Source organism: Solea senegalensis, linkage group LG16 (genome assembly GCF_019176455.1).
Source record: "Solea senegalensis isolate Sse05_10M linkage group LG16, IFAPA_SoseM_1, whole genome shotgun sequence".
NCBI lineage: Eukaryota > Metazoa > Chordata > Actinopteri > Pleuronectiformes > Soleidae > Solea > Solea senegalensis.
Window position 1 is genome coordinate 8,410,991 of NC_058036.1, and position 21,998 is coordinate 8,432,988.

At 40.0% G+C, this 21,998-nt stretch overlaps 3 protein-coding genes across 3 annotated transcripts in view; 1 reads left to right on the plus strand and 2 right to left on the minus strand.

Annotated features, from left to right (window-relative positions):
* The window catches only part of pcnx1 (pecanex 1), a 34,177-nt gene extending 28,277 nt beyond the window's left edge, over positions 1-5,900 (minus strand). Inside the window, exons 1-2 of the mRNA XM_044047194.1 lie at positions 5,543-5,900; positions 3,087-3,301 (exon numbers count right to left, since the gene is read on the minus strand). Coding sequence (XP_043903129.1) covers positions 3,087-3,301; positions 5,543-5,695 — 368 coding nt within the window. The 5' untranslated portion in view covers positions 5,696-5,900. The remainder of the gene's footprint in view (positions 1-3,086; positions 3,302-5,542) is intronic.
* Positions 5,901-6,919: 1,019 nt separating this feature from the next.
* On the minus strand, positions 6,920-11,323 carry med6 (mediator complex subunit 6). The gene is made up of 8 exons (XM_044047195.1): positions 11,272-11,323; positions 9,952-10,111; positions 9,517-9,608; positions 8,849-8,931; positions 8,615-8,723; positions 8,354-8,469; positions 8,200-8,227; positions 6,920-7,597 (listed from the first exon to the last, which is right to left on the minus strand). Exons 1-8 carry the CDS (start codon positions 11,291-11,293, stop codon positions 7,467-7,469), a joined length of 741 nt encoding a protein of 246 aa, XP_043903130.1. The 5' UTR covers positions 11,294-11,323; the 3' UTR covers positions 6,920-7,466.
* Positions 11,324-12,773: 1,450 nt separating this feature from the next.
* On the plus strand, positions 12,774-19,725 carry LOC122783171 (tetratricopeptide repeat protein 9A). Its single transcript, XM_044047816.1, has 3 exons — positions 12,774-13,513; positions 16,645-16,827; positions 18,913-19,725. Exons 1-3 carry the CDS (start codon positions 13,000-13,002, stop codon positions 18,993-18,995), a joined length of 780 nt encoding a protein of 259 aa, XP_043903751.1. The 5' UTR covers positions 12,774-12,999; the 3' UTR covers positions 18,996-19,725.
* Positions 19,726-21,998: the final 2,273 nt, after the last annotated feature.

A 21,998-nucleotide genomic window follows, 5' to 3' on the forward strand; every position in this document is an offset into this window, starting at 1 on the left:
TGAGCCAAACGTTCCATACATTAGGCACAGAATCATACACTGCCTGGTCAAGAAAAAAGGTGCCACCAGTCTTGGCAGTTGGTCAGGTCGAGGTTCATGTGCCCCGAAGAATGAGGTCAGCCGACGACCTGAATAGACTCAATTTTTGATTGATTATTTCGTCAACGGATTTTTCTCTTCCCCTCACAATGCCAGGATTCATCGGGCTCAAATTGTGAAAGAGTGGTTCAGGGAGCATGAGACATCATTTTCACTGTGGAGTGGTCACCACAGAGTCCAAACCTTAACCCCATTGAGAATCTTTGGGATGTGGATGCTAGAGATGAGCGCAGTGGTCCAACTCTCCCATCATCAATACAAGATCTTGGTAAAAAAAAAAAAAAACACAGGATGGAAATAAATCTTGTGACTAGCCAAAAATATTTGCGATAAAAAAATATTTTTTTTAGGTTTCGAAACAGAAATTGGGCGGAGCCTTGTGTCTGTATCTTCAAATCTTGGTTTGTATCCATTTGATCTTTACATAACAATAACAAAGCTTACTTTTACAGTTTTCTTTTTCTTTTGTTTTTTTACAAGAATCTTAAAAGGTCCAGGAATAAGTGGAAAGGTGCAGCTCCCCCTTGTGGCACTAAATAAATCAAGAGGACTGTATGTTGGCGAGCTATGTCACCCACGTAAAACATTCACAATTCTTTCCATTCATGATGATCCTGTTCATTAAAGTTCACTACAATTCGACTTATTATGTTTGATTTTGTAAACATCGATAATAATACTGTTTATGGTCTCATCCCATACTCATCATTTAACTTTAAAAACTTCAAAACAGGCCTTGACGTCACTTACAAAAACATATGTAAATGTCTCTACGTCTCTATATTTAGTCCAGAAATGCTTGTTTAAACAGTCGTTATGTCAAAATCAAATAACTTAGATAAAAAAAATCAGGATCAAACCACAACACAAACACACAGAGTCATGAACTACATCACGTATCCAGTTAATGAATGAGGGAGAAAAAAAAAAGAAAAAAAAAGACCAGTGAGGGGAAAACAAGTGGGTGGTGATGTAAAAGAAACAACCAACAACACGTTAATCAGCTTCAGCTCAGCTTGTCTGCTCTACTGTAAACTCCAACAACCTGGAATGTGACTCCAGATGTGTGGGCAAAGTTGCGACTGCTCCTGTGGTTGAGAGCTCTCATTTTTCTCGTTGCCTTTTCCCCTCTCTCAGCGTCCTGCTTAGTGCTCCCTTCGGAATGTGAATATGAGTCACCTCTTCGAGTCATGGGCAGTAAAACGGTACAAAAAAAAAAGAAAAAAAGTCACTGGCATTTGTTCCTCTTAAAAAAAGACTGGCATTTAAAGTTAGAGAACTTCACCAAGGCTGAAAACCACAGTGCGGGACAATGCAATTAAAAAAAAACAGCAAAGTGAAATTTATTTCTATTATTTGTGACTGTTGTATCTTCTGTCTAGGGCTGAAGACTGATGCATGGGGTGGTTTGAAGATAATATGTTAATATAATAAAGAACAAATTCTTTCCAAATTATCCCTTAAACAGCATTGGTCACTGTCTGTCTGTCTGTCTGTCTGTCTGTGCACATTTTAGTTTATGAATGGTGTGTGTTGCAGATTTTGATGCCTTGAAAATAAAAAAAATAAAAAGGCAAACGTTAAGTTTATGCTCTTTATACTTTAAGTGTAATAACAACGATTTGCAATTAGCTTTGTATTACTAGAACGGGGGTGGTCCAAGCCTTGGTCCGAGGCTTGAAACTGCAACCCACTCGGTCATGCTAACAGGACCGAGTTTCACTGGTGGGCACATCAATCATCTGCTAAATAACGGTCACACTCAACATAAACATCATGGGGTCAATTACCGTAACTACGGTATTAATTGCGCCATATTTCATTGGTAATATACTTGTTTATAATAAAGGTGTCACATGTTGAACACCTATCCTATCTTAAAGCATTAAATAATAACGGATTAAAAATAAATAAATAAAATAAGGTTGTTTATAATTTACATTAATTTATTTTTCCCAAGGATAACTTGGCCAATGAGCAACAAAGACACATCAAAACTAAAACTAATGTGTGCTATCCTCTGTATACTGTATATACACAATATACTGTATATGTGTATATATATATATATATATATATATATATATACACTGTATATATATATATATATATAATTGTCCAAGCTCATATTCATGCGTCAACACGCCGACTGTGAAATAAGACGCAACCAACGACAAGATAAATTCAATTAAAGCTGGACACTGCGTTCCTCCCAATAGTTCTTCCAAGTTTTATATACCGAAGGAAATACACTTGTTTGGCCTCAAGGATGCACACAAATATGTGTTTAGTTGAGGAACACTGAATGTAAACAGGACTTTATTTCACTTACAGGCGAAGCCTCCAAGGCAAAATAGAAAAGCAAGCAGCTTTCAGTGGGAAAAACACAAGCATTCATCTTGACAACACAAGCCAGAGTGTGGACAAATTAAATGTAAATTAAGTAACGAATTGAGGAAGTGTACATTTGTTTGCTAGAACTAGATTATTTTGTTTCTTTTTCCAAATGAAGGTACAAAGTATCAAAGACAACATTCTGGTTAAAGCTGGATGTGACTATCTGGAACCTTTTAAAGCACAATAATGGAGCCTGCGTCTTTCTATGTTTCATCACCAGATGACTCAACCCTTGGCCTCAGCTCTGATAGACAACGGTGGATTATATCACATTTAAAAAGGGATAAACACAAAATATTAGTGGTGGGAATCACAGGGTACCTCACGAAACAATGGTCCACGATATGCAAGACAATTAACGTCTGTGAAAATCCTTTCTTTGCAGTAACGAAACCCTCCTGTTATCAGTGAAGCCTGTGTTTCATTTGATCATTCTCTGATGACATATCGTAGTCATTTGATGACTTCATTCAACAGATTTCTGACATCCACAACCACACTGTGGTGTCATCACTGCTCAGGAAGCATGACGCCCTCTACCTTTTATTCTATTCTCCTCCTCAGAACACTCAGTCACGAGTATGACTTACCCAGGGCCGTTGCTGTCCTCCCGCCGGGTGACACCTCCATCGTTCGCCCCCTCAGTGCCGCCTCTGCTGCCCTGGCTCTCTTTGGCCTGGTGCTCCACCACCTCCCCCTCATCCAGGGCATGGTGGAGGCGGTAGTTCACCGTCTTCAGCAGCACAAACATGGCAGCGATCACACCACAGTAGATTCCCACAATCACCATGGTTGGCGGCAGGGCCTAGGATTAGAGAAAGGAGGAGAAATGTTCAAAACACCTACTATTTTACTTTCTTTATCAACCTCAACAGCCATATAGGAATATCAAATTGTTATTGATTTCCAAGTGTGCACCGTTATTGTTTTATTCCTCTTTTAAATAGGTCTATGCATGTTTTAAAGCCTTGCACTGTTCCTCTTAATGACAGTAATGTCCAAAATGACAACACAACAACAGTTTGGCAGATTAATGACGTTGAAGTGAAGGTCATTACTATACATCAAGTGCTAATGATCAGTTGCTTGACTGATCAGGTAATTGACCTACAACAATATGCAACTACTTTGTTTATGAATCATATTAGACTGAGATTGGCTTCCTAATGAGACAATTTGCTGCTCGTCATCATGACATTAATATGTCGGCGTTCTTTATAACTTTGAATTGATGCCCTTGTGCGAGCTCAAACCAGCAACTGACTATTACTCACAATAAGCCGAACATATAATTACAACAGCTATTTATGATGCATACCCGGGTTTTGAAAAGTACTAAAAAGGTAGAGTGTTTAATCACCTACACCTACACGTCCACCACAACAAGGTGTCTGAGCTGCTGCGTCTCCACTGTCCTTGAGACATGTTCCTGCATCAGTGTGGGGGTTATTAAAAAAAAACAACTTGCAGCAGCGCTTTAACCTGTGGCTCAATATAAACCACAGACCTGACCGACATATTTCCACTCCAGGAATAGAACGGAAACCACGAACCGATATGAAACATCGGCTTCTTAATATAGTGGGCGGTATGCTGAGCAAACAGCCATTTCCTAACATGAAGACATATACTGATAAACCGCAGTGATGCATTCACTGACAGCTCTGAACTTCTATGTGTGGAGGATAGAGTGTGATAAAAATCTTTGATGGTGAGTCCACAAATACAACCTTATGTGTGTGTATAGGAAGGACCTTTTCTGATATCTCATGGGAACCAAAGCCTGGTCCTAATGAGGCATTACTGAGGCTCTGATTAAGGTTAGGAGTACTGCGTGAATTGTGGTTTGTGTTACACCATATTTTGTTTATCTACTCCTTATCTTGGTTTTCATTTCACCAAGTTCTAGCTTTTACATTCCATCTCACTTGAGCTTATAATTTTGCCAGCATGTGCGCCACACCAGACCGTGGGAATACCCTAATCTGTCACTTTATTAGGGACACCTTATGATACTGTAATACCTTATGAGTCAATCATATGGCAGCAGCTCACTGCATTAGGCATGTAGACACCGTCAAGATGAAAACTTGACAAACTGAGCATCAGAATTGTGATTTTAGAGGTAGACCGTCTGGTCTGACTACTTCAGAAACTGCTGACCGACTGAGATTTTCACACATAAACATTGCTACGGTTTACAGAGAGTATTTCACTGAGTGGCACAAATGTATCATTGATGCCAGAGGTCAGACAAGACTGGTTCAGAATGATACTCAGTGGGTACCACTTTATTAAGCACACATAAACTAAAGAAAAATTGCCCCGGCTGGTGAGTTGAGTAATTTCAGTTAAGCTGTCCAAATTATTTGAAGTCAATGCAGTGTTCTGATAGTAGTAGCTGCTCGACGTGTGTCCTTTCTGGGCAGTTTAGAGGACAGACGTAAACAAAAGACCCCCAGAGACAAATAACCTGAACAAATAAACAGCCAGTCATTTATTTGAATGGCAGATTAAAGCTGTCCTTGTCAGCTGTGATCTTGCAGTCACAGCTGGTAGCTGCTGCTGCTTCTTAAATCACAACAGACAGTAGGAAAACAAGTAGATATCAGATAGAGGGGGACGAAATAAATTAAGTGGTTGTGTGTAATCTGCTGCTTAATAACCTGGCGTGCAGATAAACACTGAATTTAAACAATAGAGTAGTCTGGTCCAATCTCGTTGGTGGATGGTTCACTCACAGACGAAGCATCAAGACATTATTCTGTTCATGTGTCCCACCTACAATGATTTTATCTGCCAGTAAACCTGATAATTTAATAATCAATCGGTGTGTTTTAGGTGTAATAAAAGGTTTTCTGAGGGTTTAAAGAGTCATGTACATTGTTCGCTCCAGATAATAGACAGAGACCGTTAGTATCCCGTGACAGAGCGGACAGACACCGTGTTGGGTAACTTGAGTGAAGCGACAAAAACATCGAGTTAATGGGGTTTTGAACGGGGGAAACAACAAGAAAAGAACGGCAGCAGTTGTGGTAGAGCTCACCATATAGAGAGTGAAGGGGAAACATAGCAGGAAGAGCCAGATGTAGAGATGTAAAGCGTTGACGAACGTGTTCTGGTCTGGGTCGTAGTACCATCCGCCTGTGATTGAAGCCCAGACCCCCTGCCGGAGGATCTGGAGAGTCTGCGACCCCATGTTGTTTTAATCCGAAGCGGAACCGAGCAAGCGACGGCAACAACCGGGGCAGACACGCTGGCTAGTGTCCGCCAAACATGACAAACGCCGCTGTGTTTCCAGACACTGGCCTGAAAATCCCCTCTGCAGCCATCTTCTTCCTCCTCTTCTTCTTCTTCTCCTTCTTCTTCTCCTCCTGTTCAACTGGACAACCAGCAGGGGCGCTCTTCTCAGTCCTCCAATGAGGGGACTCCTATCCCACCACGCCCTGCGAGGAATTTCTTCTTCGTGGCTTCTGTGCGTGGCAGCTGTGGTGATGCAGATAGCCGATTTAGCTGAGGTAATCAGCACATTGAATTAAGACGGTTTTATCGTTTAAAAGGGACAATGTGTACAATTTGTCAGCATTGTTTTATTGCCTTTTGTTAGCAACTACATATATGAATAATTTGTTTGTTTTGGTGGTCCAAAATGGCAACCTCTGTATGTTGACCCTGCTCCTGATATTAAAAAAAGCGTCAATTGGCAGTAACGAAAACAATTCATACAGTCAGGAATGACTTAAGCACAATTATTTTATCCTCAATTCGAGCCAAATGAAAAACGTCATTTAATTTGTACGCACTAGACCTTTGAAAACTGGTTCAACAATAATATTAGAAACCCAGCTACTCAATGATAATGGTATACCGTTGATCTAAGAATTATTTTACCATAAACTTTTCCTACTGGTATTTTTAACTCTTTTAAAGTGGGGATAATGTGTTGGTTCATTTCAATTCTACAATAATTGAATTAATTACTTATTACTGCTCTATGACAAGGTCTCACCTGCAAAAGACTGTACATTAGTAAATATATTATATTATATAATATTACCAAAAATATATATTACCAAAACCCCTGTATCTATCCATACTGTGCTTTTATTACTTATTAGACACACCAAATTCATCTAAAGATGAAGATCTTCTTTGTTCCGATATTTAAACTAAAAATGGTTCAACAGTGCTGCACACTAGAAAGAAATATATATTCTTGGAATAAACTGTGTGTGACCAAATGGCGACACCTGCTGATAACACCCTGCTACTTCAAGTTCCCACCGTTTTCATAAAGACCATTTACTGACTGTTCACAAAGGTTTTTTTTCAGACTATCCTGATTAATTTGAAGATTTCTGTACTTTGTTTTGTTTTTTTCCTACTCTCTTATTCTTCTTGTCATCAATTAAACACATTAGGATAGAATAGCAGATACTTTTTAATACAAAAAACAAGTGAAAATATTTGTAACTAAAGAGTCTGGATTAAGAGGGGTTTTACATTTCAGATGTGATAATGCTTTCATGACACATCATGCTGTGAAGTAGAGTAGGGATCAAAACTGTCCCATGAAGTCACTAAACCGCAAATATTACGCTGATGTCAGCGTAATCCGACACTGATGATGATGTCAGCCTATCATTTGCAAAAAAAAAAGACGAAATCCAAGACGAAATACCTGCTGATATCAAAACGTTTAAAGCCCATTTGTTGGTGCAGCTGCCTGAAACGTCCATGATGCCAAACCTATTAAGTACACGAGACTAAGGTTACAGTGTAAAAGTAGTCCTGGCACTGAGAGGGGCCATTTCATTCTTAGCATCCTGTAAACTGATCAAATGAGCAGAGTGGAGAATCATCTTGCAGTTCTGGAAGAGGGCAGGACATATTCTATATCTTTTTCAATTAGTGCTGTAGGACTTTTCATGGCTCTACTCCATCTTCACAGAGAGCGACATGTGTATCCATCACTGCAGCCGTGCTCTCTTCTCAGGAGGAGGTTTACTTGGTGGAGCTGGAGCGGACGACTTTGTGGCCGGTTCCCTCTCCTCTTGTTTTACAGTTTCTGTGGGAGGTTCAGGCTCTTTTTTCACCTCAACTGCAACACGAGAACATGCAGTCATGGGAAAAGTTAAGGAATATTTGTGGATCAGTAAAATCTGAAATCTACATCAGAATCAGAATCACAATTATTGTCATTGTATGTTCATACAACAAAATTAAAAAGTACAGGAAATAGAATAAACACAACACACAGAGTTAATATTAATTAGAAACTGGATAATAATATTAAAAACGAGAATAAATAAACTGTAAATATATTACATTTTAGATATTAAATTACATTAATACATCCCAATCCATCAAGATCTCAGTCAGTTGTACACAGGCACATGTTAAAATGTCAATATAGCCACTCAATATTGTGTTGTATCTCGTGCTATTCTTCAATTTAACACTTAATTTTTCCATGTTACTTATAGTTAGTTTTATTCAGTTTGTTGGTTGTTAACTTGTTTCCATGTATCCACTGGACTGCATTTGATTTGTTCAGTCATCACAACTTGGAATAAAAACCAAAATGATGCGTGAGCATGAATTTTGTTTACATTAATTTCAATATAAAGCAAGCAGTGACGTTTCACAGACTCTACCATGTAACTAAAGATTCAGACTATAATGTAATGACTCATAACATACCTGGAATGGGCTTTTCCCCAGGTTTAGGCTGAAAGAGAACACAGAATGAAACGTAATACATGGATTCTAATGGAATTTTTATTCTAGGAAATTTTAATGAAACAGATCAACATTATTCTACATTGATAGCTGCTTTGAGTCAATGTAACAGTACCTGGTAAAACGTTGGTGGGAATTTTGACCTGAGGTCCAAAAGCAGTGTGTCCACACGGTGCCGCTGAAACAAAGAACTTGGCTCCTCTTTCTTCTTTGATTTTGGCTTTGCCTTTTCTGTAGTAAAGGATTTTGTTAATCAAGTTGTTAACTCCATCTTAACTAGCATAACTCATGCTTTTCTACCAAATATTCATAATGTTTTAACAGAAACTATTCTACTACTAAACAGAGAAGTTTCAAAGACGTTAAAAATCTGTACCTCTCTCCTCCTGGTCCTTGAAGTGCCACCAGTATCCTTTAGATGGGTGATAGCGGCAGTATGACATGGCTTCATCAAACGCTGACTGGATTCCATGAACTGCAGAAAGCTAAAAGAGCAACATTTGATGTATATCACATTATCATCAGTCCCACACACAAACATCCTCCATTAACACATTTTAGAGTGGACATTTTGAGGTTTATATTATAGGACAACAATTTATATCCTTACTGCTCTGGAGCTGATTACTGTCCCCAGGTCTGGAGCCTGATACACAACTCCTGCTATGATGTAGTAGTCCGCCAAAGATATCACTGTAGAATAGAAACATCAGTGGAGAAAATTAGTTCTTTAGGAGTTTTAAATTCAAGATAAATGGACATTTCCAGCAAAAACACTGAACACTACACAAATATTCAAGAGCATCATTCATGGAATATTGCAAGACTTTTTTTTAAATCATTGCTTGAACAGAAACCAGTCAAATCACTAAGAGCTACATTTACTGATCAACCTTTTGTAATCAAATGAATAATCAAATAATCATTAATCATAAATAATCATAATCATTTGACAAGAGTGTAAAAATACAAAATAGGCATTTAAATAAAAACAAATATAGGTGTTCTAATGTTTAAATGTTTTTTTTAGCACAAGTGACCACATTCCTGCAACTGGATAATGACTAAAAGGGCACACCCAGTGTCATTAGGTCATCTGAAGTTAATTTCCCAGTTATTTGTCAGCCGTATGTCATACATATCATTTGACATTTTTATTAGAAACCATACATCCTCATGATTTCACCAAAAGATGCACTGTACTCTGTCTGCTGACTCATCAGCCTGCGGCCACAATTTAGTTCTTTACTGACAGCTGAGTGAGATGACACTGCTCACCCTGTGTTGGTGACTGCCTCTGTTGTTTACGGATTATATAAAGAATTGGCTCCTGAGCATGAAGAAGAATGTACTCCACTCCCACCATCTGACTAGAGAGAGGAGAATAAAACATTAAAAACAGCACCTGTTTGGAAACAAAACATGCAATTCATCTCATACTCCTAATCATACTGTGCATTGTCTGTGTTGCAATTTGGCTAAAGTAAGAGCAAATCAAATCTAGATTAAGGCAACTATATTGATCCCAGAAGGGCAATTCTTTTGTAATTTACAACCCTCCTGTGGAGGATAAAGCAGTAGAAAATGGATGGGATGGATGGAAAGACAGATATTTGTTTTGTCATGTGTCCTGTAATGTGCACAATATAATTTTATATGACCACTATCAGTGCTTGATGACCTGCTTAATGTGTGTAAGATGAATAAACTTACTTCAGGTGCTCCAGAGTGAGCCGCTGCATCTTCACTACCTCATTATTGCAGGTCCTGTCATAGAAGGGGTTGCTTCTCTCAGAGAAGTAATCCAGGACATTTCCAGGATTAAGAATTGGCACCCAGCCACTGTCCACCCAGGAAATCCCGAGAAGGTTGTCTGCGAAGAGAAAATGTGAAGTAGGAAAGCTAATCAGTCAGTCAACATCATATTCATGGCATTAATTAATATTATCTACATCCATGGTATTCAAACTGTGGTATATGTACCACCAGTGGTACAAGAGCTTCCTCTGGTGGAGGAAAATCAGAAATACTGTTTTACTGTACCCATCGCTTCAGATTTGCTCCATCTTAATCTAATTTCACTATACCAGTGTATGAAGTATGTGTGAGGAAGAGGAGCATGAGGAGAACAAAGAATCTTATTGTGAATAAATTGGCCTCCTGTGAAAAGTCTGTACCTGACTTTGCTCAGCCTAGTTATACCACTGTATTTTAACATTGTTGATAATGGTGTTACTTGAGAGCTCAATATTTTCTAAGGTGGTCATTGCTATAAAAAGCAACCACTGGTCTACAGGGTGGATAAGACCATATCCTCAGTTGATGTTACCTGTCCCACTTCTGTTTAACAGGTTTTTAAAGTGTTAGCTATAAAGTAGGTATGAAAAGTTTCAGAACCACTGATCTACATCATCTTCATACACGGTTGTCTCGTCTCATCACAGTCCACGTTTCCAGGGGGTCAGTGAAAAGATTTCCAGATTCACATATTAAAATGATATACATATGAACGTCTATATTCATACCTTTCCCTTCAAGAGGCTTCACACTTTAATGACTAATACATAAATGTTCATGTTGTAAAGTGTATATTACTACATATTATTGTGTATCTTAAAAACAATGTAAATATATATAGTTTTTGTTTATGTCATTAAGTTTAGTGAATATTTACAGTAATACGTATATAACGCCTTCAAAAACAGGTAATTGTTACGAGCAATTTCTGATTAATTGGTATCTTTAAATTGCGAGGCATTTCCAGAACCAGCGAAAAGTACTTTTAACTACATAGATACTGCTAAAGTGAGATTCTAATAAACGGACGTTTGAATGAAGCGGAGGAGATGCTAGTTATTGCTAACGTTAGCTTTATCTTCAGCCACTGCTAACAAACACAGCGGAACTTGTAAGTTGTCAACGACAGCTTCATATCAAACATGTTAATGTGACACGTGAAGTAAATATCACTGTCACGATTTAATAGCCCTGGAAATAACTTTATATCGAATTAAAAAACGCCAATTTATCTACCTCTGAAATCCAACGACGACATGTCAACAAAGAGTCTCACACTGATGACGTCTCACTCTGTCTAACGTTGCAGTTTGATGACGCCACCTTGCTTTGGTAAATCAATGTTTTAAATACTAACCCAGAGGGCATTTACTGAAACAATAAAGTTGAAATAAACTGTGAAATTCAAATAATATTTAATAAGCAATGCAATAACATATTAAAGAAATGGAGTTGGGCTGGGCTTATTATTTTAACGTTTTCTTACCAAACCAGATTATTGATGATAAATATGGTAAGCATAGCTGTATGAATGAATCAATACTAATGTTATATGATTTGTATTCCAGGCCTATATATAATCAAAATGTTTAAACTATTCTAAATTACACAGGATTTTTGGAATCCAACTCAGTAAAATTGTAGGCACTCTTTATTTATTAACATTTGTGCATGTGCGCATCTTTCTTAACAATTCGTTTACCTCTAGCCTAAAAGAAATGTACAGTCAGAAGAGTAAAGTCAAGCATCACGCAGCCAGTCACATTGAACAGCTTTCATGGTTCACGGTCTTTATTTTTGATTAGCATTTGCTCCAGAGAGCTGAAATTCCAGAGACACACCCAGACAGCTGAGTTCACTCACTGCCCTGCAGTCAGTGTGTGACAGATGGCAGATAAACAAGCTCAGACACATTCCGTGTTGTTGGAAAAATTACTTTAAAAACAAGAAGCTCTTGTGTCAGAGGATATGAGGGGTGGGTTGACCTTTATCCTGCACCCGACCTGCAATCATAACAGTGACTTGTGTAACACCGTTACCCTCCATATACCCCTGAGTTTTAATGACATCACAGCCTGTCATTAGAGATTGCCGCCAGAGTCTCACTACAGTGGCTGTGCAGTAAATGAGCAGTCAGGGAGAAAGACAGTCTGCACATGATCTGATACTTCTGAGTGGGGATGACTGCCTTCCACCAATTTGTGATGAGCCATGCACTGATAGGAATATTCAAGAGGAGGTGGTTCTTATTCACTGCTGTGAAGAGCTCCTCTTACTGCTTCTACCCATTTTAACAAATGGAGGCTGCAATATTGGATTTTCTGGATGAGATTGCCTGGAATCATTATCAGTAACTACACCTATCAATACAAAGATGCAACAAGAGTCACTGAGTTTGAGTCTATCTATCTACGCAACACAAATAAAAACAATAATAATAATGAAAATAGATAAATAAATATAAATATAAGGATGAAGAACAGCAGTTTAATCCAGGGTGGTATATTTTTCCTATTGGCCTGTATGTATGTTCTTATTGTTTTCTAATATATTATATTTTGTCTTTAGATTATCTATCTATCTATCTATCTATCTTACTAGGACTAAGAACTTCATGTTCAGTGTACAAGCTGATAATGACATTATGTCTAGATTAATAAACAGATAATGAAATCAAAGCTCTTCTCTTCCTGTTGGACCATCGCTCCTGCGTTTATCGACCAATCGGCTCATCACAGAGGAAAAATACTAGAGGAGGTTGTAGACGTTGGAGCGCGTCGAGCACATTTGCGCACAGAGAGGACGACGTAGCTGCGACACCGGAGCGAGGCGAGGACGCGTCTGTCTGTTCGGCACAGAGAAGAGATGCTGTGATTAAAGGAGAGCCTCAGTTACAGATTACAGTTACAGGGTGTTAAGGCAGCTTTAATAATATACAAATAATATAAAAAAGACAACGTGAAAATGAGCGTGATGAAGGCTGGACACGATGGCAGCGGCAGAGGAAGCCTCGCCGACAGCGGCTGCAGCGGCGGCGGCTCCCCGAGGCTCCAGCAGTGCGTACAGCCTCCCAACAACAGCAGCAGCAGCAGCAGCAGCAGCGGCGGCGGCAGCAGCAGGACCAAAGATGCCAGATACCAACAGCAGCAGCTGCAGCTCCAGCAGCAGCGGCATCATGGAGGCTCGATGTGGAAGCAGCCGTCTCACTGCGAGCCTGCCGACGTCGTGAGGCGGGCGCTGGACTTCAAGTGTCAAGGCACGCAGTGCTACAAGGATAAGAAGTACCGAGAGGCGATAGGCAAGTACCACCGCGCTCTGCTGGAGATCAAGGGGCTGTGCAGGGTGCTGGGAGACCCGGACACCAGCTCCAAGTCCCCGTCCCCCCTCCTGCCCACCATCAGCAAATCCAGCACGCTGACAGACGAGCAGAAAGGGGCTATGGAGAACGCTGAGCTGGAGTGTTACAACAGCCTGGCCGGTAAGAACACACACACACACACACAGGTTTTGTGTTATTTGTCTCAAACCTTACCCTAACCTTAATGCCAAACCCTAACCCCTAACCCTAAAACCAGGTCTTAATCATTAAAAAGCCTGTTAAAGTTGTGTGGACCAGCCAAAATGTCCTCACAAGGTCAAAATGTCCTCACAAAGATATGTTTGCTTGACATTTGGTCCACACAGCCTACCGAAGACATGACACAGTGTTCTTATGATGACCCTCATGCATCGCCATTACCTAACCTCAACTATCATAACTAAAGGTTCAGCCCTAACCTTTTAACCTAATCCTACCCTAAACCCAATTCTACCCCAACCATAAAACCAAGTCTTTACCCTCAAAAAGCCCCTTAAAACTACGAGGACCAGTCAAAATGTCCACAATCAAAATGTTAATCAAACCACACGCAGGTTTGCACATCAGTTCCTCTAGAGACACTGCATTGACTTTAATTAAGCATTATTCCAAACATTAACCTGATCCACGTCATGCTCAACCCAAGCATAACCGAAGCACAATTCACCAGTTCCTCAGATATTAGGTTCTGCTTCATTAGGACCAGGTCCTAAAGGTCCTCGAGGGGTAATAAAAACATACACAAATAAACATATACTCATTGCAACATAAAAAGATTCTGAATACTCCAAAGCCCATGAACGATTCATAAAGAGTATGAGTCATCCTCAAGTTTACGCCACTGCCCCCTTTCTTTCATCTTCACTTAAAGGTTCAGTGTATAATCTCATAATAATTAGTGTACAGTCACTTTTAAATCAAACAAATGTTTTTGTAGCCTTAGTTAAAGCCTTTTATATGTACTTAAGACTAGGGCCTTTCTTTACGGAGGCCACCATCTTGCACTGCCATATTTAAAAAACAAGCTTACTGCGCAAATGAATAGTGAAATATTTTCCGATAAGCAAAGGTCACTGTAGTGAGGGGTGATTTATTATTATAAATTATATACTGAAAAGTTTTACTAACAAATCTGTTGTACATTGGTGGTCACTCACTCATTATCCCCCCACATGAGGGTCACGGGGGCACTGGTGCCAATCCCAGTTGACATAGAGTGAAAGGTGGGGTACACCTTGGACAGGTCGCCAGTCCATTACAGGGACACAGAGACAAACAATCATTCACTCTCAAATTCACACCTATGGTCAATTTAGAGTGTCCAATTTTGTCTAATCCCCAAATCTGCATGTTGTTGGATTGTGGAAACGGAGAACCCGAAGAAAATCCACACACACGGGGAGAACATGCTAACCAGAGCTGTAATCAGGTATAAAAGTTAGGCCCGACCAGGCCCGATCCCGACAAGCACATTTGATTGACAGCTTTTTAAAAGCCCAAACCCGTTTACAGCCCAACATTATTCAAATGTGCGCACGCACACAGCTCTTTTGCCTTTTGTCAAGAATGACATAACATGTCATGTCATTTAGCAGACGCTTTTATCCAAAGCGACTTTCATTGAGTACAACCTGCCAGGGGTGGAGTTGAACTTGCGACTAGGGATGCACGATATATCGGCATTAATATCGGTATCGGCCGATGTTCGTCATTTTTTAACATTTTTTCGGCATCGGCCGATTTTAACAACCGATGTTTATACCCGTCTAATTGCTGTTTGTGTATGTGTGTCGGGAAGGGGAGGCCATGCGGCATTTGTTTGGGTATATGACAGTGTCAGTGACGCAAGTGCAGCACAAGGTGTGTGTGTGAGAGAGAATGTCAGCGGTGTGGGCGATTTTTCAGGGTGTCAATAGAAGATACGCGAAAAGCATTATGCAACACTTGCAAAGTCGAGGTAATGCGCGGAGGGTTCCGCGTCAAGTCATTCAATACCACAAATTTGGTTATGTCATTTGAAAAACCGCCACCCAGAAGTACACAAACAACGGCAGGAAGCTAACGCTAGTAACATTAGGCGGCAGACAAAAAGAAAGTAGCGCAGCTGGGACTCGACCAAAGGAAGACAGTGGCCAGGGTAATAACGATCAAGGTAATGGAAATGATTGCTCTTGACGACCAGCCGAGGGTTCCGACGGTTGATAGAGCATATTGAACCCCGCAACAACCTGCCAAGTCGGCGCTACTTTTCCGATGTTTTGCATTTAATAAATATCTGGTTGCCATGAATACTGGCAAGTTTGATAAAGTATTTTAACATGTCTTCCTTTATTTTCAAAACATGTTTTACCTCCAAATAACAAGGTCACATAAGACACAAGTAACCAACTACAAGTAAAGGTTTTTAGAAACCTTTACCACTTATAGCAAGTGTGTAACTAAATTAAAGTACAGTTTAACTCCCTCAACTCACTAAACTCCTGTGAGAAAGTTTGGATCATAAATTACAAACATGAACATAAATAAAAAAGAATACCCTGCCAAAGTTACTGTAACCGAGATAAGGGTGTCCATACTGGGTACGTAAACCGCGCCACTTCCCTTAACAATAAAACTACACAACAGATATGAGAAACAAGCTCTACTAAGAGGTGCCATAATAAAAGAAAACATGTTAAAATACTTTATCAAACTTGCGATATCGGTATCGGCGGAAATATTCATCCCTACTTGCGACCATGATGTCTTTTGCACAAAGGGTACCGGTCTTAACCACTTAGCTACCCTAGCCCAAGACTACTTTATACATTTACATAGGCCACTTGGAAGTCCTCTGTTAACGTCGTAACATCTCAGCACTCTAAATAGGCCTGGGAGGAGGAGTGGGTTTGCCTCCGGATAGCTCTGGGTCTCAACTCTCCACATCTGATGCACCTGCAGCCATGGCTTGCAGGAGAGTGCAGGCATGAGCACGTATGGCATTCCTGTCTGAGTCTGACAACATTCTCACCTGGTTAAATTCTGGCCCGAGGAATGTTGCGATCATATGGAGGTCCTGTATTATCACTTTACGCGCAAGCCAGTCTTCGTGCCGGAGCGCAAGCCCGAGTGGTCGACTCGAAGGTCTTCGAGTGCTGACCACTCCACCAACTGTGTGGCCCTTGTACTTTGACACCTGACAAGACAGATATTAGTAATTCTATAACATAATGAACCTTAAACCTCCTAATTTTTGTCTTTCCCTTTTCCAGCCTGTCTCTTACAAATGGAGCTGGTGAACTACGAACGAGTGAAGGAATACTGTTTGAAAGTGCTGCACAAGGAAGGGAAGAACTTCAAAGCCCTGTACCGGTCTGGTGTGGCCTATTACCACCTGGGAGACTTCCAGAAGGCCCTGTACTACCTGAAGGAGTCCCACAAACAGGAGCCATCAGGTCAGGACCAACGCACCAGCACATAGTCCTCCTAACCTTACTGTACTGATTGATTTCTTCCATGAAAAAAACATGTACAAGAATAAAGATAAAGATATTTTTTTTTCACCAGAGCCTCCCAGATAATAGCGAGATTAATCACAGACAACGTAGTAATTGTGATATTAAATCTAGAACAAAGCAGTGGATCATCCATCTAGAGCAGGGGGTAGCCAATTATGATTTAGACGAGAATGCAGCAGCACCATGTTTAAGATGCATTATAATTTAGTTATACATTAAAAATTCAAGTTATTGTTGGCTAGTAAATGAACGTGTTGGCTTTAAGATCACTTATTTTGTGGAGCCTAACTGCCAAATTTAGTGGGTAACTTTTATCAAATGTAATTTTATGCTTGGTTTCGTAGGAGTTTCACATTCCCACTTTTAACCACTGCCACCGTTTTAGAGCAGATGAGACTCAGCGGTTTCGAGGTTGAATGTGAACGCCTTGGTCCATTTTGGATTAAAAGCCCGGTTTTCGATGTCAACCGTACGCTGTTTCGAACAAGCCGCGGTACAGTGACTGACACTTTCGTCGCTTTTCTCTCCCTCTTGTCTACCTCAATCCTATTTCATATATTCAATGAAGGCCTGCCCTACTCTGCCTGTGATTGGCTGACTATCACTGGCCAATCAGAGACAGGCAGGATGTGTCTTTCACTGAGTAGCTATAGATACGGTAGAAACACTGTCAGAAAAGAGTCGCCGGTCAAAATGCAATCTCCGCCAAAACTGATTAAACTCAAAGACATTTTTGCTTGTCTGTAAGCAACATTACTCAAAAGAAACTCTAAATGGTTTTTCACATTCAAGTAGCTGAAATGAGAAACCTCTTTTATAAATAAAAAATGGAATAAGCCAACATATGACCATAGTTAGTGTTTAATTTAGTAGCTGACTGATTACTGTAATTATTGCAGATCTTTGGCCATCTCATCTCTGGTTGTATCAAACCAATGAATCCCCTTGATCATCCCTCAAGTAGGGATGGGACCAATTAGCTTCTTTAAATAAAACTCTTCCACACATAGTGGCTTTATTCAAACAAAAAAGATAGGTCAAACAAAAAGGGAATCCAAATGGTGTAGTGTTGACATTTCTAACATCCCCTGAATCAAGTGATTATATAAAGGCTAACTGTGAGGCAGGTAAAGGCCTCAGAAGCTGGTGTGCTGACGTCACTGTGACATCATATAAAAAGGTCTCCTGTGAAAACGACCTGTTGTCGTGCTGATGGGGACCTGAGGGAAAGAAGCTGGTCCTGTGTTTATACTGGGGAGCTATTTAGGGGGGTAAGAAACAAGGGGAACAGCTGAGTATGAAAGTAAAGGAACAGTTGATGGTGTGACACATAGAGGACCTCTGAAGGACAAGGAGGGAACAGCTGTTTTGTGAGTGGCAGGAGAATTTATCCAGAAACGTCTGTCTCAGCTATGTAGAACTAGGGTGGGTGATCATTTTGCAACTACAGCATTTAGTTAATTCAAAGAATTTAAATGGGAAGATTATAATTTGAAAGTGGAATTGATGAAGTTGAGAAATGATATCTGAGATACCTTTCGGGCGGCAACTAAGGATTATTTTCATAATTGATTATTCTGTGAATTATTTTCTCAATTAATCGAGTAGTCCTTTGGTCCGTAAAATGGACATGAAATGATGACAATAATGATTTCTTTGTTGTATGGGTCAAAATGAAAAGAAAACATTCACATTTTAGAAGAAAAGTTCTTTTAATTCTCTAAAAAAAATAAAATTGAACTACATTTTTTAAATTTAGATAACTTGGATTAACTGGTTGCTTATGTTTGCTCTGGAGAAACATTTTAAAACTCCACAGTAAATGCTTTTAAACAAAGAAGAAAAGATAATTATATGGTTCTTCATCTGAAAACAAAAGCAAAAAATATTTCCAAAAATGAACTCCAAAAGCCACTTTACTTAAGCCATGCTAACTTCCGCTGTAGATTTACGATCATACTGATGCACCATTTCCCGTCAGAGCCGGAAATAAATCAGCCTTTTCCTGTCTTTGTTTTCCAGACACCAATGTCATCCGCTACATTCAGCTGACAGAGATGAAGATTCGCAGGAACGCCCAAAGGGAAAAGAAAGAAGCGACATAAGCACTCTCCGTCTGATGGCGTCTCATCCGTCAAGAATTTCAGCCCTACTGTGTGCCACCCAGACCTTACACAAACTGAGTCACATGGCGTGAAGCGATGTTATTATTATTAAGTTTTGTTTGCTTTTGCTTTGCACAGCATCTGGTTGCCAATTATGTGATTGAATTTCACCATTGTGTGCTTGAAGCATTTTCTGTTTCCAAATGATTTAGTATGTTTTCACTGTAACAAACTGATGCACTGCCAGTCCAAACACTGCACATACAGGCCAACACTTGTGATAGAGACAGAAACAACAAGGTCCACTGAGGGAATCAAGCACGTCTGCACTGCAGGTTAGTGTTAACTGTCAATGAGCACCTGCCCTTGCACAAGATGTCTATTGAATGGCACAACATAAGAACAACTATTTATTTCTTTTGTCAAAGATCGAGTTTTTTTAAATATATTTTAAATTATATCTGAATCAAAGGTGCTTTCACTAAGTAGGTTTATTAAAAGATGCATAGGGACGAACATCAGGAACACATTGCAGTAACATATCACATAATGTAAATAGGCTACTTTATAGAAACCACAAAAGAATATTAAGGAAAGGCAAGCTACTCGTGTTTATTAAGGCCAAAACAAAGCACTTACTTCATTCTCAGCATTTCCTGTAACAAAAATACTGTATGTTTACTGTAATGGTATGTGTGTAATAAATGTGTCTATTGATTGAAATCTTGAAGCTGAAAATTCACGTTGTTTTTTATTTTATTTTATCATAAACTAAAATAGATATGGAGACATGCTAAGACGCCACATCATAAAAAAGGAAATAACTAACATGGCTTGAAATTAAGCCTATTTCGTATGTCTTATGCCTTGTTTAGACTGCAGCCCAAATCTGATCACAACTGCTTACATTATATATTCAAAGTGATCAGATCTGAGCTGTGTGTTCATGTTAACACTGTCTTGTCTAGTCTTACAAATGGAGAGTTACAGGCCACGCCCTGAAACAAAAACAAGTATGCAAAATGGATGTAGCGACAGTTTTCCTATAAAAGGTCGCTAAGAGGCTTAGGTGGGCTCCAGGCAGTTACGCGTCATTCAAATGAATCCAAGTCCAGTGATGTTTCTTGTTTGACGATTTATTCTTGGTTGTATAATGATTTGACGGTAAACAGAAAATATAAATCAGGAACGCCACTAACCCCCTTTCTCTCTTACCCACCGCCCGTCCGAGTGCCCAGGTGTATAGATTAAACCACACCCATGTGTCAATCAAAAACGGAAGTGACATGACCAAAAAACAGTATGAGTGACCTTTCAAAATAAACAATAAACAAACAGACCAAATATGCATTTTGGCCCCTACAATTCCGGCCCCTAATTATTATGTTTCAAATAATAATTACAATTTCGACATAATCAACATAGTATATAAATATATTTTCTTGATCTTCTTTCTTCATTATTTGTAATCCAATATACGTTCTCTAAGGAAAGAGTGATTAATCAAAGTCAAGTGTTCAGGAACAAAGTCAAGGGGTCAAAAGTCAGTTTGGGTCAGTCAATGATCCTCTGCCTCCAATAGTAGGCAGACTTTGTTGATGGGCCTGGTCAGAAATCCGGTCTTTGACTTGATCCGAAGCTGACGTACAAGTCCCTTTTTGTCCATAATGGTCTCCACAATCCTTCCAGTCAACCAGGAGTTGCGAGGCGCAGAATCATCCACAATGACGACGATGTCTCCTGGTGTGAAGTTGCGTCTTATGTTGGACCATTTCTGTCGTTCTTGTAGTTGGGGAAGATATTCCTTAATCCACCTTTTCCAAAATAAGTCAGACATATATTGAACTTGCCTCCATCTGCGGCGAGCATATAGGTCTTCCTTCTGAAACTGTCCTGGTGGCAGGGATGGCGTAGTTTTGAGAAGCAGAAGGTGATTTGGTGTGAGTGCTTCAAGGTCGTTGGGATCTGTAGAAGCCTTTGTGATTGGACGACTGTTGAGAATAGCTTCAGCTTCACATAGGACTGTGTGGAGTCCCTCCTCATCTAGACTTTGCACATTTAGTGTTGAGTTGAGAACCTTCCGCACTGATCTGATTAATCTTTCCCACACACCTCCATGGTGTGAGCCAGCAGGGGGATTGAATATCCAGTTTATTCCCCTTTGAAGCAGTATGTTATGGATCTGACCTTGATTCCATCCTTCAATAGCTTCCTTCAACTCGCGCTGTGCTCCCACAAAATTGGTTCCATTGTCTGATCGTAGTTCTTTTACTTGGCCTCGTCTGGCTATGAAGCGCCGAAGGGCATGGATGAAAGAGTCTGTGTCAAGCGATGAGGCCATTTCAAGGTGAATTGCTCTTGTAGCCAAACAGGTGAAAATAACACCATATCGCTTCACGACACTTCTGCCACGCTTCACTCCAAAGGGTCCAAAGTAATCGACTCCAACGTTTGTGAATGGTGGTTCATCTGGAGAGACTCTATCCAGGGGTAGATCAGCCATATGCTGTTGTCCAGGAGTAGCAGTTATACGCCGACAAACAACACATTTAGACAGGCTTTTCCTGATCAATACTGTGGCACCAGGAATCCAATATTTCTGACGCAGTCTGGATAACATATGGTTGCGACCACCATGTCCCACCTCTCCATGAATATGTCGTAGAATGAGGTCAGCAATGTGAAAGTCTTTGGCCAGAATGACAGGATGTTTCATTTCTTCTGGCATTGCTGCTCTGCTTAGGCGACCACCAACTCTTAACACATCTTTGTCCAGAATGGGGTTGAGTTTATGAATGTGGCTTGTCCTTTTAACATTCATTCCTTTTTTAAGATTTGAGATTTCATCTCCAAATCTCTTCTTTTGGCAGAAGCGGATTATCTCAATCTCTGCGTTCTCCAATTCACCGATTGTGAGACGGATTTCATGGGTGTCAAGATTTCCTTGCAACGAGAGAACACCACTTGCTGTTTTCCTCTTCCTGATTCCTTGCAGAAGCAGTC